The 18445-nt window shown below is 39.0% G+C and overlaps 1 protein-coding gene across 4 annotated transcripts in view; it reads left to right on the forward strand.

Annotated features, from left to right (window-relative positions):
* Positions 1-18445, forward strand: part of zbtb41 (zinc finger and BTB domain containing 41) — a 79767-nt gene that overhangs the window by 16522 nt on the left and 44800 nt on the right. For 3 of the 4 annotated variants that reach the window (XM_073924172.1, XM_001922667.8, XM_073924178.1), the window contains exons 2-3: positions 4399-5549; positions 5658-5865. In XM_073924172.1, coding sequence (XP_073780273.1) covers positions 4436-5549; positions 5658-5865 — 1322 coding nt within the window. In that variant the 5' untranslated portion in view covers positions 4399-4435. Of the gene's footprint in view, positions 1-1395; positions 5550-5657; positions 5866-18445 lie in introns of all 4 variants that reach the window. The other variant, XM_073924165.1, reaches the window with a different exon arrangement.

Raw genomic sequence — 18445 nt, forward strand, 5'->3', positions numbered from 1 at the left:
AGCAGTATTATTGTCCAAGATATTCTTAAAAACTTCCAGAAATCATTGCCATATATATATATATATATATATATATATATATATATATATATATATATATATATATATATATATATATATATACATATAATGTAAAACAGTAGATTTAACATTGAATAGTGGCAGTAAATTTTATTATACTAAATGAGAACAGACTCTGCCATTTAATAGCAACATGAACATCACCAGATCTTATTTAGGTTTTTGGCTGGCTTGCCACAACAAAGGAGCTTTTTAAACAAAGTTCTTAACAATTGCAGCAGCCAAGACATATAAATGTTAATAATGACAGGGCTAAGAGCCCAACTAAAGCAAACTCTGTTCTCCATGATGGTGACGTAAAACTTTAACTTTTTCTGAAGAAGAACTTTAGTAGATGTTATACAAAAATACATGTATTAAGTAATAAGTGTAGCTGGTGATGATGATGTTTTTAGAGTTGTTTAATCATCCGCTGATCATTTAAATGATTTAATCATTTGTTGTTCTTCAGGTTATTTCATTATAAAGCTGTGACTAAAGTTTTGTATGTTCTGTTCCTGTTTTTTCCTTTCAGTATTTCTTCATTTGTTCATTGTTAATTCTCAATTATCATTTAATTAGTCAGTTAATTAATGAATTTACTTCAGCTTTGCTCCATGTTTCTTGAACACTCAGTAGTGTGGACACTTCAATAAAAACTGATGTATATGCTCTGGGGTTTAAAGGGTTAAAAGTGTGAGAGGTAAAAACACAGTGTAAAAATGTATTTTAACAGTAATATACTGTTAATTTACACTACGGAAATAGACTGTAAAAAAACAGTAGATTGCTGGCAACCACAGCTGCCAGTAGATTACTGTTAAATCAAGGAAAAAACAGTATTTTACTGTAAAACCTGAAGCTAATTTCTTCTGTATGTCACCGTTGTGGAGGAGAGTAGAGCCAGTATATGAGTTAAAGATGAACATTTAACTGCTGGTGTTATTCTGTATGTTTCTCTATTTAAAGATAGCGGCTGTTTAGTTGCTGATGCCGTCAGAATCTCTCTGGTGATTCCAGATTTACATGTATGTGTGCTGTTGTGAAAAATAAGACATTAGAGTTAAACCGAACATTTCTAATTAACTAAAATAAGTGATCATTATAAGTATGCTTCTAAGCATGTATAGCACATTACTTCATAAACTCATTCAGCAGTTGACCAAGTTGAGGCAGTTGCTTTCAGTGAGCAATATGAGTTCACTTGAGTATTGTGTAAATCAATGTAGTCCATGTATTTTTACAGCAACATACTGTAAAATAACAGTACATTGCTGGCAACTGCAGCTGCCAGTATTTTACTGTTTTTTTAACGGGACAATTTTAACAGTGTAGGTACAAGTGTAAAAGTGAAAGATTGAAGCAGTGTACTGATGCTGTGACGTTACCTGATAGATAAAAAAAGACAGAAAAGTCATTTAATAGAGACAAGATTATTTGAATATCACATTTAAAGGGCACCTATGGTGAAAAATCTACTTATCAAGCTGTTTGGACATATATGTGTGTAAATATAGTGTATACTGTCATATTGGGGTTAAATAAACACCGAGTCCTTTTTTAAAAAAAATGTTAACAACATAAAAACGGTGGACCAATTGGAGCGGTTTTCAGATCGACCGCAACTTCATGTCGGAGTGCGGTCCTTCCGCCCACCAATATTGATTGACAGCTGCGCGCATTAACATGTCTCCGTATTAATGCATACTCATATTGACAAGACAGGACGAGCACAAAGCAACCGGGAATAAAAGGTCTGTTCAGTTTGCTAGGATCATAAATCATCATCAGACGTGATCAAGAGTGAGTTTTACAAGTTTAACATGTTTTAAAACGTTTGCACGTGTGTAATGAAGTACAGCGATTCACTTCAGATTCACTTCATTAGCACAGCCGCGTGTCTCTCTCACTGTCTCTCTGTGTGTGTGTCTGCGCTGTGTATGTGTGGGTCTGACTGTCTACGCCATGTATGTGCGTGTGTGTCTGCGCTACCTGTCTGTGCAATGTGTGTGTGTGTCTGCGTGTCTACGCTATGTATGTGTGTGTGTCTGTGCTACGTGTCTGTGCTATGTGTGTGTGTGTGTGTGTCTGTGTGTCTTCGCTGTGTGTGCGTGAAGTCATTTTTGCTACTCCACAAAAAATGCATCAAAAACTGAGTTTCATTCAGAACTGTTGCACTACAACTGTCATTCAGCCAAGTTTAATTTAAAAGCATAAAAATGGAAAGTTGTGTTGATAAAATCATTGACTAATAGAAGTGACTTATTGTTTAGTGATCAGATGTTTAAAAGTGTTAACAGTTAGCTATTTTCCCTGTAGTAGTCTCAGTTCTACATTTATTAGTTACCAGAATCAATGAAATCAAAATGAAATTAGATACCAGATCAATTAAATTTGTTTTGTTCACCAGCTGAAGATGGGGCATTGTTTGGGTCCTGGCGGTGTGGCAAGAGTCGGAGTGCTCTTCCAGGTGGGCTCAGGGGTGGTTGTGGAGCAATCTGCTTTTTTGGTTGATAACTGGGGGCTTGCGGCTATGGAGTGTGAAAGTTTAGTTTCAGCAAACGCCGGTTCCTCCATCTTTTTTTAAAAAAACCCAAGAGAAGTGAGCAGGTTGACAATATGAGTGTGTCTGGTGACAGAAGCTTTGGATCTGGGGATTCTGTCTGCTGAAAAATATTGTCCTGGCTTTTTTCCTGAATATTATTATTGAGTGCTGAATCTTGATGCTGTTCTGATGTGTCAGTCTATCTGTGTTGAGTTCAGGGTGCAGACGGCAGTGGGTTTGTGGGCAGTGGTTGTTTTGGCTACTTAGCGTTATCACTGTCCTTGTGACATGCTTCAGCCCCAAGTCCACTGTGGTCATTCAGACATTTACCAGGGGTGTATGTGCCATTTGGGTTGAGTACAGTGGCACACGCAGCCAATGGATGATGTTGGGAAAAATAGATATTGTCCTTTAGCACTTTTGCACCAATTTTGTTTGGATGAAGGCCTTCTGATCTAAACAGTTGCCTTTAATTCCAGAAGAGATTGAAGTTGTTAATAAAACTCAGTCCTTTCCTGTTACATGTTTTCTGCAGCTATGCATTTAGGCCAAGCCGTGAAAACATATTTGTCCCTCTTGCAGGGAGTGGCCCACTGATGAACAGCTGAATTTTTAATCTTTTAACTGTTTCCAAGAGTTCACAGAAATCTGTTTTGAGCAGTTCTGTCTGCTCCATCCAAATATCATTCTTCCCCAACATGGATGATGACCCATTTTGCAGTCTTGTGCTTCTTCAGAGTTTCCTCAAGTTCTTTGTTTACATCAGAAACTGTTTACTGCTTCCCTCATGTTATCGTAGCCCTGCTCCTAAAATTCCTTATTATTGAATCTTTAACAATTAATGTTTTTACCTCAGCGATCAGAGAAGAATACCGTGTCTTGTTGGCCTTGAGCCTCCATTCCTTGCAGAATTAGCTGGTGAGTCATGCGACAGGTCCTTCATGATACGAGAACTTAAAGGATGAGACGGGCTTAACAGCCATCCCATTGATGTGAATGGGATCATGTGAGCCTACTCATCCCTTCCTGAAGTCCACAATGAGCTTCTTGGTCTTAGTGGTGTTAAGGAGCAAATTATTGTTTTTGCACCAAGTGGCCAGATGCTGTATCTCCTCCCTGCAGGCAGTCTCATCATTATTGCTGATTAGACCAATTTTTGCTGAAAAAGACCGATTAGACCACTGTGATGTCATCTGCAAATTTGATGATAGTGTTGGATCCATGTATGAGCCTGCAATGATGAATAAAAAATTAGTAAAAAGATGAGTCCACCAGTGTTGAGTCTGACGGTGATGGAGTGGATGTGGCCTGATCTAACATTCTGAGGTCTGTTAGTCAGAAAGTCCATAACCCAGTTGCAGAGAGAGGTGTTAATATTCAGTTCTCTGAGTTTGATCATTAACTTAGAGGGTATGACAGTGTTGAATGCTGAGCTGAAGTCAACAAACAGGATTCATGCAAAGTGTTTTTATGGTCCAAGTGTGTGAGTACAGAGTGCAGTGCTATGTAGACTGCATCTTCTGTGCTCCTGTTTTGATATGTCTATCAATTGCTTTAATTCAATAGATTCAATAAACATTTATAATAATGGATATGACAGTGTTTCTTTAAATAATTTGTAAATAGAGAAGGACACTAACTGAATAATTATAGGATAAAGAACAAAATAATGCAAAATAACCCATAAACCTTTTTAATTAGATTCATTATTAATTATTTTGTTTGGTTGCCCCAGTTCTCAAGAATTATTGTGTTACTTCAAAGTATGTTTAACAATTTTTTTTTTCTTTCAGCTCTGAAAGTGGAATATTTGAGTTGAAAGCCCCAAACATGAAGAAGAAACTCAATCCAAAAGAAACACAGGAGACAACAACAGCATGCAATTCCAAAAGGGATGTTGGCATGACTATTAAAGATTTTTCACTGGAAAAGAAGTGTTTGCGAATATCTCAAAATGATGGTTGTTTCCTTAAGTTCCTGAACGAAGACCGCCACAAGCTGTCATCATTCTGTGACACAACTGTTACAGTTTCTGGGAGGATATATCATGCACACAAGGTTGTTTTGGCATTTGGAAGTGGATATTTTCATTCCAGATTCAGTGAAAATCCTGAACTCCATCATGTTAGTATTGATAACATGGAGGGCTCCACCTTTGGACACCTGCTCAACTTTTTGTACACTTCTGAATTTGAAGTTTCAGAATGTCAAATCCCTGCTTTGGCTGAAGCTGCCTGTTTTCTTGATATGATGGAAGCTGTAAACATTTTAGCAAAGTGGGCAGCACCAGCTAATGCTGATGAAGAAAGTGAAGTTCCAGAGGAGATCCCAAATTTCCAAAACATCCAAACTTCATCTGGAACCAAGTGTTTATTTTGCAGTCGCACATTCAATTACAAAAAGTCTCTAGAGAATCACTTGGCCAAGACACACAGCACCGGTTGCCATAATGAGGAAGAACAAACTGTGGTGAGCACATCTGTGGTCACAATTCGCAGATCTGCACGTCAGAGGAGGGTACCTGCTAAATTTAAGAGCCAGGATAGTGAAAACGAGTGTGTTGTATCTGCAAAGCCGAACCAAAAAATTGCAAATCACAACTCTGTTACTTATGAGGAGGAGGAAGAGGATAATGAAAGCAAAGAAGAGAATGAAAACGAGCAGATACAGCAGGAAAGTTGGAAAGAGGGGCAAGAAGAAACATTTGTAGCTTTGGAGGTTGAGGCTGCAGAATATGAAGACTGTGAGAAGCCAAAGGAGGCATGTGTCTCTGAGGCCCAGAAGGAGACTGAACCAGCATTCAGTCATGCTCTTGAGGAGCACAACCAAAAGACAGAGGTCTCTAGTCATATTTTTCCAGAAGGACTGGCTCCTGTTGTGATCCATAGCACTAACAAAAAGAGTCTCAAGTGTCCTAAATGCGACAAGATTTTTGATCGTAAAGGTGAGATTTATGACGACAATTTCTAATGTAGCGTATGTCAGGCTATGTCAAGTTAAATGGCTCTATGTAGGTGTCTCAGTCATTGCCTTCCTTTACTTACATTTATAGGTAAATACGAGAGTCACACCAGAGTACACACGGGAGAAAAACCATTCCAGTGTGACATCTGTCTTCAATGCTACTCCACCAAATCAAACCTCACTGTGCACAAGAAGAAACATGATAGTGGCACACCTGTTCAAAGGAAAGAGCACAAATGTCCCTTCTGCAACAAGCTTCATGCCAGCAAGAAGACTCTAAGCAGACATGTGAAGAGGTGAGTGGGAATCCACACAAAACCTGTTCTGAACATATTCTGAGCAAAATAGAGAAACTTTTCTTGTTGGATGGATCTGAGATTAATTATGCTGACTGCTACAAATACTCTAATCTTGTTAGACAGTAAACTCATTTATTTATTTAAACAGAGACAGTGCTCGTTAATCAACAGTGATATCTGTAAATAAGCCAGAGCTACCCCCAATGACTAATTTTCATCTGTTGCCCTTGTCAGATTTAAAAAAGACAACCTTAAAGGGCCATGAAATCCAGCTCTGTTTAGGGGGGAGTGTCGGAGGAACTAAAGTGGGAGTGTCTATTTGGGCACGCGCAAGTTTAAGAGTCAAAATACACACACATACACACAGGAGAAAGTGATGGTGTTTAACCTACATGGACATCTGTAGTCGAATTATTTGCCAAATTATTAAATGTTGGACTTTAACTGCAGTTTGGCTCTTTTATTCAGGGAATTCATTCATGCCCCTCGCGACAAAAGAAATATTTGATTCGAGGAACTGATCTAAGCATGTGTTTTTCATGCAATGTTTGATACCGCACAGCGAATGAGAGAAAAAAAAACCTCAGCATTTCCCGGAAACTTAGATGCACACGGCAGGTAGTGTCAGAAAGCCGCGTGTGTTATTCCGGTCACAAAATACGGTAAAAACCCTACACGAGGTTAAAGTTTGGTTGTGGTGCTAACATGTTTACACTCGGTGCAATAGTTAACTTAGTTCGATACGAACAAACTGAATAAACAAAGAGCACTGGTCGCTCACTTTGCAAATCTGCAGAGACAGGACAATCACCAGCAACTAGAACCGCACGTTTATTAAGAGGAGACTACAAGCGAATCCGGATCTCAGCGTTTGCAGATGAGAACAGCTCTCAGGTAAACAATAATCCTCCTTAGACACGTAAGTTCTTGTTGTCGAGTGTCACGTACACTGTTAATCCACACGTGACTCCAGATGAGCTCTCACAGAGAGAAAATGAAAACAAAACTTAACGGCAGCAAACTATAAAAGCAAGACTTCACGCTTGTTTTGCCAACACAACGTGGCGTCTGTCATGTAAACACGGTGACAGTAATGAATATTAATGAAGTTGCACAATAGAACGCACTGATTGGTTTGAACCAAGCCTTACTCATGCAATAATGCATCACACTGTAAGACGTAATAAGACACACTCTGGCACAGACGCCCAGTCTGCACGCTGGAATACAACGCTATTATGTCATGACCGTGACGCAGCTTCAAAAATTCGTTTCAAACGGAAGTACGAATTTGCTTAAAATAACGCAAAAACAACCAATTTACACTTTTTAGTGAAATATAGGTGTCCTAATAGTGTTTTTAGCAGTGTGGGACACATATATGACTGTCAACAGCTCAAACAATGTGTTTTGGTGTTTCGTGACCCTTTAAAGAGGAACTGATAAATTCTCACATACACATACGATGGCATTATATGCACAGAGTTAAACTATTACATTTAATAACACTATGATAACAAACAAAAAAGAAAATAATACAAAAGTACAATCTTGATTTACTTTTAGCCATTCTATTAGCTTTTATTAAAATGTTGAATCATTTTTTGTAAAACCCCAGGACAATTGTGTGTTTGAAAAGTGATTCAGCTTAGAAGTACACTGTCGTACTTGTTTGTGACCAACTAAGACAATATTTAATATGAGAAAACATTCATTCAGTGCTCAACGTTTTGCTGCTTCTGTTGTAAAACAAGTTTTTATATTCTTCAATTTGCCATAAATTTGCCTTTTTGTAATGCTTTTTAAATGTCAGTTGAGAATCTTTAATTAATTGTTGATATATAAAATAAGAAACAACCCTTAGCTATAAAAAAAACTTGTTTTTCTGCTGCAAGCTGAATGGATCTAGTAAAGTAGCCATTTCGTTCATAAAGATCGGGAAAAGGGTTACTGAGAGTTATTTCAACCTAACAGACACCTCCTCCTCACCATTTCTGTTTGTTGTCAAAACAGACAGTTGCAACAGCGTGGTTAAATATGTTAGCCATGCCCAATATCTAAGACATCCATAATCTGACAATTTAACTGAAAAACAAAAATACAAAAGAAACAGACATTTTAGGAACATTTCATGCATGCCCCCCGTGACAAACAAGGTATTAGATACGAGTATGAACTGCTGGATTAGTGTTTTTTTTATTGGAATTTGATTCTGCACACTGATTGGGAGAAGAAAAGCCCTCCAAATTTAGCAATGTTTTTCACTGACTCGGTAGGTGCAGAGAATAGCGTCTAACAGCTGTGTGTGTGTATAGACTATTCTATAACATTTATAATAACTACACACTATAAATCATTTATTAAGCATTAGCAAATAGTGAATTCATTGTCCGTTAAGCATTAACTCTTTATTAATAAATGTTAGTAAGCAGTTTATAACTGCAGCTACAAATGCTCTATTCTTGACTTATAACCACATTTAAAATGTGCTTAATAATTGTATTTTCATACTTAGTAAATGATTTATTTTTCATTACTAAATTAAGTATCGCATTATTTACAAACCAGTTGTATTTAAGAGTAGTTGAGGGTTTTTATGATCATTCAGAATGAGTTAGTAAATGATTAATAAACTATTGAAATCAACGTTTATATGTCTTATTATTCAGGCATATATTAATGGTTACTATGTATGTTAATAAAAGCTTTATTAACTCAACTTCACCTAGTTTTGTGACCTAATCTAAAGTGAGGACTATTCATGCTTTATAAATCCTTTATAAATTACAAATAAAGGCTTAGTTAAATTCTAAACAGGAAAAATTACATTATTCATTCCTATTCAATTAAAGATACACAAATGAAACTGTACTTCAAATAAAAAATAAATATTTGCAACCTGATCTAAAATAAAATCACTGTAGAGTTTAAACATTACATTTCATTACATTGTTTAATTATTAAATTGTTGTTTTATCCAGTTTTGTCGTATTTTGACAATCCTGTTATTCAGCAATGTTTAAACTTTACAGTAATTTTACATTTTAGTAAAGATTGCCAAGATTATAGTTCATTTGATTCTGAGCCTTTATTTGTCATTTATAAGGGATTTATGAAGCATAAATAGTCCTCACTTTAGATTAGGTCACAAAACTGCATGAAGTTGAGTTAATAAAGCATTTATTAACATATTAGTTGACTATTAGTATATGCCTGAATAATAAGACATATAAACGTTGATTTCAATAGTTTATTAATCATTTACTAAATCATTCTGAATGATCATAAAAACCCTTAACTACTCTTAAATACAACTGGTTTGTAAATAATGCAATACTTAATTTAGTAATGAAAAATTAATCATTTACTAAGTATGAAAATACAATTATTAAGCACATTTTAAATGTGGTTATAAGTCAAGAATAGAGCATTTGTAGCTGCAGTTATAAACTGCTTACTAACGTTTATTAATGTAGAGTTAACGGATAATGAATTCGCTATTTGCTAATGCTTAATAAATGATTTATAGTGTGTAGTTATTATAAAGTGTTACCGACTATTCTGTCACAAAAGGCGCGAAAATAATATTCTAGTGATATTACTGTAAACTTAGTAACTAAATCATTTTGACTAAGGTACAGTTGAAGTCAGAATTATTGACCAATGTTGCGAAGGGATGCTATGCAAACTGGGGTAGTTCCAAATGCAGCTTTATTATAAGAATAGTCAATCAGGCAAGGGTCAAATACCAGTATAAACAGTGTAGTAGGCAATCCAGAAGCAAATCCAATAAAACAGGCAAAAGGTTCGGGGCAGGCAGAAAAGGGTCAAAACACGATAAACAGTCCAAAAGTCAAAAACACAGGCAACAGGAAACAAGGAAAAAGCTTACGTAAGAACAGCAACAGCTTAACAATACTCAGCAACATGTGTGTGGAACAGAGGGGTTTAAATAGTCCGAATAATGATAGTTTGAATGGCTTCAGCTGTGAGAGTGTAATCAGTCTGGATCTTGAACCGGTTGTGTGTGTGTGTGTGTGTGGCCTGACTGGGTGTTGTAGTCCATAACATGGCAGATATGTAGTTCAAGGAGTGTGAATGTTTACCAGCGACCTCTGATGGTTAGCGATCGCTGGTAATCATGACATAGCCCCTTCTTTAAGGAGTGGATTCCAGACACTCCTAATACTGTTCAGGCAGGAGGTGGAGCGGAGGCGGAACAGGGGGAGGGATGGAGGGCCAGGACCATGCAGCAGGGGCGTACCTGAAGCATGGAGCTGAGGCGGGCCTGGAGCGAGGAACTGCGAAAGCCCTGGAGCGAGGAGCTGCGAAAGCCCTGGAGAGTGGAGCTGCGGAGGGCCTGGAGCGTGGAGCTGCGGAGGGCCGGGGGCGGGGAGCTGCGGAGGACCTGGAGCGGGGAGCTGCGGACGACCTGGAGCGTGGAGCTGCGGACGACCTGGAGCATGGAGCTGCAGTGGGTCTGGAACCTGGAGCTCTGGTATATCTGGGGGCTTGGGTTCAGCAGGCAAAGAAGGGTTAAACACCCACAGTGGGTCGGGAGGCTTTGGTTCATAGAGCTTGGACAGTCAGGAGGCTTGGACACAGGAAGCACTAGCAGTTCTTCAAACCCTAATGGGTCGGGAGGCTTGGAAACAGGAGGTACTGGCAGTTCTTCAAACCCCAGTGGGTCGGGAGGCTTAGGCACAGGAGGCACTGGCAGTTCTTCAAACCCCAGTGGGTCAGGATGCTCTGGGAGGTCACATGGCTCTGGGAAATCACATGGCACTGACAGCTCTGAGAAGTAACACAGCTCTGGAGGCGACGGCCATTCAGGAAGCTCAGGTGGCGGCGGCGGCCATTCAGAAAGCTCAGGCGGCAGCGGCCATTCAGGAAGCTCAGGCGGCAGCGGCCATTCAGGAAGCTCAGGCGGCAGCGGCCATTCAGGAAGCTCTGGCGGCGGCCATTCAGAAAGCTCAATTACCACATTGTGAGCTGGAGGACTGGAGGCGACCATTTTGTAAACTGACAGACTGGAGGCAGCCATCTTGTGACATGGGGAACTGGTGTCAGCCATCTTGTTTGCTGGAGGACCGGAGGCAGCCATCTTGTAAGCTGGACTGTTGGTGGCCATTTTGTGAACTGGCAGACTGGAGGCAGCCATCTTGTGTCATGGAGACCCGTTGGCAGCCATCTTATGAAACGGGGAACTGGTGGCAGCCATTTTGTTAGCTGGAACACTGGAGGCGGCCTTGAAAATTGAAGGACTTGGCATATACCAACGAGGGGCGTCAGAGTAGAACATTGGTAAGCCTAGCATTGTAGTGGTGCCCTCTGCCAGCCCCGCTGACCGCGGATCTTGCTGTCGGTAGTTCCAAATGCAGCTTTATTATAAAAATGATCAATCAGGCAAGGGTCAAATACCAGTATAAACAGTGTAGTAGGCAATCCAGAAGCAAATCCAATAAAACAGGCAAAAGGTTCGGGGCAGGCAGAAAAGGGTCAAAATATGATAAACAGTCCAAAAGTCAAAAACACAGGAAACAAGGAAAACGCTTGCGTAAGGACAGCAACAGCTTAACAATACTCAGCAACATGTGTGTGAAACAGAGGGGTTTAAATAGTCCGAATAATCATAGTGTGAATGGTTTCAGCTGTGAGAGTTTAATCAGTCTGGATCTTGAACCGGTTGTGTGTGTGTGTGTGTGTGTGTGTGTGGCCTGACTGGGTGTTGTAGTCTATAACATGGAAGATATGTAGTTCAAGGAGTGTGAATGTTTACCAGCGACCTCTGGTGGTTAGCGATCGCTGGTAATCATGACAACCAACCCCCCCAACCCCCTTTTGAAATTTCTTTTTTTTTAATATTTCCCAAACTGTTTAACAAAGCAAGTAAATTTTCACAGTGTGTCTGATATTTTTTCTAATGGAGAAAGTCTTATTTGTTTTATTTTGGCTAGACTAAAAGCAGTTTTTAATTTTTTAAAAACCATTTTAGGTAAAAAATTATTAGCCCTTTTAAGCTATATATTTTTTTTTTGATAGTCTACAAAACAAACCATCCTTGTACAGAAATGTCTTGAAAAATATTTAGTAAAATATTATTTAGTGACAGCATGACCAAGATGAAAAAAAATATTATTAGAAATAACTTATTAAAACAATTATGTTTAGAAATGTTTGGAAAAAAAAATCTCATCTCCGTTAAACAGAAAGTGGGTAAAAAATAAACAAGGGGGCTTATAACTCAGGGGGGCTAATAATTTTGACTTCAACTGTATGTCTTTAAAAACTGAAAGAGTACTGCTGATGATACGATCTAACTTTGCCCTATGAATAAACCTAAACAAAAAGCATTGATCACACTTACCAAATCCGTAAATACCGGACAAACAACACCAACTGGAACTAAGTCTTTTTTTTTTTAAAGAAGACGAGTGGCAAATCCGTATTTTACCATTTCCAGATTTGAAAAGCTCTCTGGTAAAAAAAAAAAATTCTTAAAAACATATTTTTGTTGCATGTTAGCAGACCACTGTAAGATCCATTCGCAAGAAAATTATTATATATATTTTTTTGTTTTTGAGAAGATTGGAAGTTTTTAACACAAAATAAGAATTAAAAAGAAAATAAATCAATCAGTAATAAATAGTAATAATAATAATAATGATATAAATAATAATTAGATTTAATGTTATCCGCTGTGCTGTTGTTACAGTAAAAAAAAACGGTGTTGTTGTCATTTGTTATGACTACTTTTACATCATATAGAAATATATGTAATATTTATTGTGTGAGGCTATGCAAATACAAAAGAAGTAATGCAATGCAAATGACCCACAAATAACGGTGCAACCCTATAATTGGTTCAGGTTAACAGGGACTCTTATTGCCGATGGACTGCAGATGACTACATTATATGTTGCATTAAGTTCCTTACTTTTATTTTACACCCCCCCCCCCATATGTATGTAACGCCGGGGAGTGACACTGACAACAGAAGGTAGGATCCAATGTGCAGGTTTATTCACAGTCAGGCAAGCAGTGGTCAATATGGGAGCAAACAGGTATGTGAGGACAATCCAGAATCATAGTCAATTTCAATTCAATTCAACTGTTTATTGTCATGTGCACAGTAAGGAAACACGTCTCCCTGTACAATGAGATTCTTATTTTGCCGTCCACAGTGAAGTCATACACACAACATACACATCATACACAACATACACATAAATACACATATATACACAGAAGTGACCGAAGATTGAATGTAAAATATAAGTATATAAATATCTATGAAAGTAAACAATATGTAAACCTGATTTGAGTAATGAAACAGATGTAAACAGTGTACAGTGTTTTTTGTTTTGTTTTAACAAGCAAGAGGTCGAAAGGCAGGCGGCAGACAAGGAAAACTAAATAAACAAGGCAAGGTTCAAAACACAGAGAAACAAGACCAGGATAACGCGTTGTAATGTCACCTTACAGATAAACAAGACTCGGCAAACTGAAGGGGTAAATGAGTGGCTTAAATAGTGTGTGTTAATCAGTCTCTGAAAGTCCTCAGGTGTGAATGTAAATCAAGCTAAATGAGAAAGCAGGTGTGTGGGTGAAGAGCATGTATAAAGTTGAAGTCCATTAACTGGCAGATTTGAAGTTTCATGAGTGAGTGTTTACCAGCGACATCTGGTGGTTTGTTCACTGGTAAACATGACAGAGCCCCCCCTCTAAGGAGTGGCTTCCAGACACTCCTAATACTGTTCAGGCGGAAGGTGGAGCGGAGGCGGAACTGGGGGAGGGATGGAGGGCCAGGACCATGCAGCTGGGGCGTACCTGGGGCGTGGAGCTGAGGCGGGCCTGGAGCGTGGAGCTGCGGGGGGCCTGGAGCGTGGAGCTGCGGAGGGCCTGGAGCGTGGAGCTGCGGAGGGCCTGGTTGTGACCACATTGTGAGCTGGAGGACTGGAGTCGGCCATCTTGTGAGCTGGAGGACTGGAGTCGGCCATCTTGTGAGCTGGAGGACTGGAGTCGGCCATCTTGTGAGCTGGAGGACTGGAGTCGGCCATCTTGTGAGCTGGAGGACTGGAGTCGGCCATCTTATGAGCTGGAGGACTGGAGTCGGCCATCTTATGATATAACTGATGCTCAGGCGACAGGAGTGATGGTGATGCCAGCATTAATGTTTCAGTGGGGTGTACAGCAAGCCCTTTTGTCATCTGGTCTTGCTGTACACTGCCCCCCCCCCCCCCCCCCCCCCTCCTAAAAAAAACATTTAGGAGTTTCCTCCACCTCGCCTATGGTGAAGGGGGACCCACTAAGTTGCAGAGCCAGATCAATGTAGAACTCAAGTGTCCAATGGGGGTCATGCAGTGGCATTGTGGAGTACAGAGGTTCAGATAATCCTCCACGAAAAAATATCATCAGGCATATATCATCCAAAGATGTTAAATGGGCTACCTGGATGAAGTCCTCCACGTATTCCTCTATAGACCGAGCTTCCTGACGCAGACACATGATCTTGATACCCGCTGAATCCATTGTGTGGCCGAGTCTTCTGTAACGCCGGGGAGTGACACTGACAACAGAAGGTAGGATCCAATGTGCAGGTTGAAGTCCATTAACTGGCAGATTTGAAGTTTCATGAGTGAGTGTTTACCAGCTACATCTGGTGGTTTGTTCACTGGTAAACATGACAATGTATCACCTTGATTTCTTTAGTCAGAGAGATAGAGAGACATCACATTAACTATCTCAGCTCCATTTCATTTCTAATCTTCAAGAAAAGCCCACAATTGGCTCTTCCATCATGTTCTGTGGCTGACTTGGCTCGCGTTGCTTCTGTATCCCGCTATCTTGATCCAGGGATGCAGTTCCAGCTTCTCGAGATCTCTTTTGATCAGCCTCATTATCAGATTTACTCATGTTTTTTAAAAAATGAGCTTGACTGCCTCTTTGCTATTTTGAAAATACAGATATCATTTAGGTAGGCCACTATGCCATTATTTATTTTCGCTGCTCACAGCCTGGGAAACAATCACCAACCAATGAGAGTGATTGTAAAAGAAAGAAAATTGGTTAAAAATATTGTTCAGAACCAATAGTAAACGTGACTTTTGCTTTAACTTGCGTATGGTGACAACCGTCATGTGTGTGTGTGCACACACAATCAGCTTTCGTGTGCACATTCTCTCTCTCTTTTTCACACACACACCCATGCAGGTATTCAACGCACACAAGTTATTGCTGAATCAATTTAAATAAAAACAATTCAAATAAATATCGGAAAGCAAAACACGAATATCTGACATTTTTCAGAACATGATCCAGCAAGGTCTGGCTCTTTATATAGATTTATCTACATACAGTATAATGTCCCGCCGGGCAGTAACTAAAAAAACTTTTTTTGAAGTGTTGTGAATAAAACGCGCTGGGACGAATGTCCGCACGAGGCAACCAGCCAGGCATGGGAGAAAGCACTCTATGACAACGCTGCTGTAACTTTCACAAATGTTTCTCTGCCTGTGTCAAGCCCAGCTGATGTCCTGCCCCCGAGAGCCATATACCCCAAGGTGGTAGGTTTGTTCAGCTCTGCACTTTACAGCACTGTAAAGTGAAATTCATATCAAACTCGTGGGTCGCACTGACATTAAACTTTCAAATAAGGCGGGGGCCACAAACTATCAGCCTACGGGCAACAAGTTTGAGACCCTTGCTGTAACAGGTAAAAGGAGTATTCAAAGCTATATCAAAAAATTTGATGCATATTAATAATCCATTACAAAAAATATTTTGGAGTCAATTCAAACAGTTATACTTTGTTCTTCTCCCTCTTCTCCAAAGAAAAAAAAAGGAATGCTACATAGTGTGTTCATCCAATGCTAGAAGGATCAATGCTAGAGGAGTTCAGCTCTATATTTATTTATTTATTTATTTATTTATTTTTATTATTATTTATTTTTTTGGTCAAACTTTAGTTTGATGGTCCATTTGTTGATTTTAAGCTACATTGCATCTACATGAGAACTAATTGCTATTAGATTATGAGTGTACTGTTAGGTTAGGGTTAGGGTTGGGGTTAGGGTTAGTGTAAGTTGACGTACTTGCAACAAAGTTACTTATAATCAGTTACATGTCTGTTGAAGAAGCTTACTACTACTAATATTCAAATGGACCATCAAAACAAAGTATTAGTATTTATTTGCCTATTAATTTATTTTTTACATAATTTAAATTGATTAGTAAACCGTATACATTACGATATATTAACAAAGCAAGAAAGAATGACAATGAATAAAGGTTAGCGTTTGTATGTTTTAAAGTGTGTATGTACTTGCGGAGTGGGTAGCACGTTAGCCTCACAGCAAGAAGGTCTCTGGTTCGAACCTCGGCAGGGTCAGTTGGTAATTCTGGGTGGAGTTTGCATGTTCTGCCCTTGTTGGCTTTGGTTTCCTACGGGTGCTCCAGAAATGAGTGTCTATAGATGTTTCCCAGTGATGGGTTGTGGCTGGAAGGGCATCTGCTGCTTAAAAACATATGCTGGATAAGTTGGTGGTTTATTCTGCTGGGGCGACCCCAGGTTGGATGAAGGGACTAAGCTGACAAGAAAATGAATGGTGGGAGAAGAAGAAAAAGAAAAGAAATCTATTGACTTTAGTTTTGGTGGCGGTTTTTCAACATACTAAAATTTACAATTCAAATAGCTATTGTTTAAAACGAGATTCAAAAAGAGTAAACACTTTTTAAAACAGCTTAACTTAATTGAGACATTTAAGAAAAGGCCTAAAACTAATGGGACAGATATTGATCCCTGACATGTGGTGGAGACTGCAGTCTCATCAGCACTTGAGCCGGGGAAACTCCAGGCCTAGGCCGTGGCAGCTGCACAGCTTCCTCACATGGAACCGCTACCATTCAAGGTGTTTTAAACAATTTTATCTGACTGACTGGCACAAATAAGCATACAACTGCAGAGCACTCCTTCAATTTACTTGTACACGTGTCAAGTACCTGAAGCAGATCTTGGAGGTCAACAAACACCGGTTTATCATAAGCATTTTATTGATAATTGTTTTACGCAGTTGACATTAAGAAGGAACATATAAACATTATCTGACTAACATCTAGCAGCTAAATGTGTGTGAAAAAATATTCAAAGGCTTTTATTTTCATAAACATTGCTGATGTGAATGCATCTGAATGTTCTGATTGGCTGGAGTAGATGTCTCACATCAGCACGTTCAAAACGTGAAGACACTCTTTCCAACAATTTTCCTTTTGCATTTACATCATTCCGGAAAATTACCTGTAATTTTACAACTTCTCTTTCCAGAAAATTGCTAAAACAATTTTACCGGTATTTTCAAAAAGAGCCTGTTCACACTGTCACACCTGTTGCAGTGCCCTAGTTTGGACACTTGAGGGCACTAGTTTGTTTTGTAGTTTCACTTCATTTCCCATATCCTTTGTATTACTGATTGTGTTATGTTACACAGGGGCGCCTCCAAGGGGTGGCCAGGGGTGGCCACGGCCACCCCTCGGTAAACTCTGGCCACCCCTGTGGCCACCCCAATATAATTTTGCGGTTGACATTATTGATTTAAATGAACTTATAAATTCCCAATATTTAGATAAATAAATAAATACATAAATAAATAAATAAAATGCAGTCACTAAATTATTGTTGGTGTTACTGACGTAGCTCTCCCCCTCTGGTTCAATGCTGGTGAAAGCAAACTGACGCATGCGCGCGGAAAACCATTCCCGCGCGCCTCACGCACTCCTGTGTGAATCCCGGTTGGTTGTTTGCATGCACGCCGACATAATAGGCACCGCTCATGCGCCGTGAAACCGGAGTAACAGCCTTTTGTGCAGAAGTGTCGGCACGCAGCGAGTTTTGAAAGTCGTTTAAAGTTTATATAATATGATGATGATGATGATGATGATACTTTCACTAAGCATGCCTTTAAAGCAGAAAGGAGGGATAATGAGTCAGGGAGGTAAGACTTCATAACATGATTTCTCAGCCATGATCTGGTCTAAGACCACAGATAATTCTGTATTCTTTAGAATTGTCATAATTAATTTTCATGCAAAAGGTTTCTTAAGTGATGTTGGCATATCACTCCAGTTGTTGTTTTCCAGTAATATTTAGGACTGATTTCTGTTATTTATTTAGAATAATAATTGTATATTAATATTAATTGTATTTATTTAGAATAAATATAAATAAACTGTTATATTTATTGAATAACAAATCTAACAATTCAAGAGAGGTGGGGGTGTAAAGGGTGGTTCGCCCAGGGTGTCATTTAAACTAGAACCACCACTACCCTCCCCGATCGTCCTTGACAGCACACACACACCTTCAATAGACAGCAATGGCTATTTAATATTTACCTTAAGCTACAGTATATCAATAGAAGAAGCTGCATTAATAAAATGGTTCAAAAAGCAATATGGATAAATAATATTAGGTATAGTGAGTGTGTATAGTAATGCCTTTTGTTCAGTTTGTTCATTTGTTTGGGTAATTAATAAACTCATTATTCTTTCATTCATTTTCTTTTCGGCTTAGTCCCTTTAT

Source organism: Danio rerio, chromosome 2, assembly GCF_049306965.1.
Source record: "Danio rerio strain Tuebingen ecotype United States chromosome 2, GRCz12tu, whole genome shotgun sequence".
NCBI lineage: Eukaryota > Metazoa > Chordata > Actinopteri > Cypriniformes > Danionidae > Danio > Danio rerio.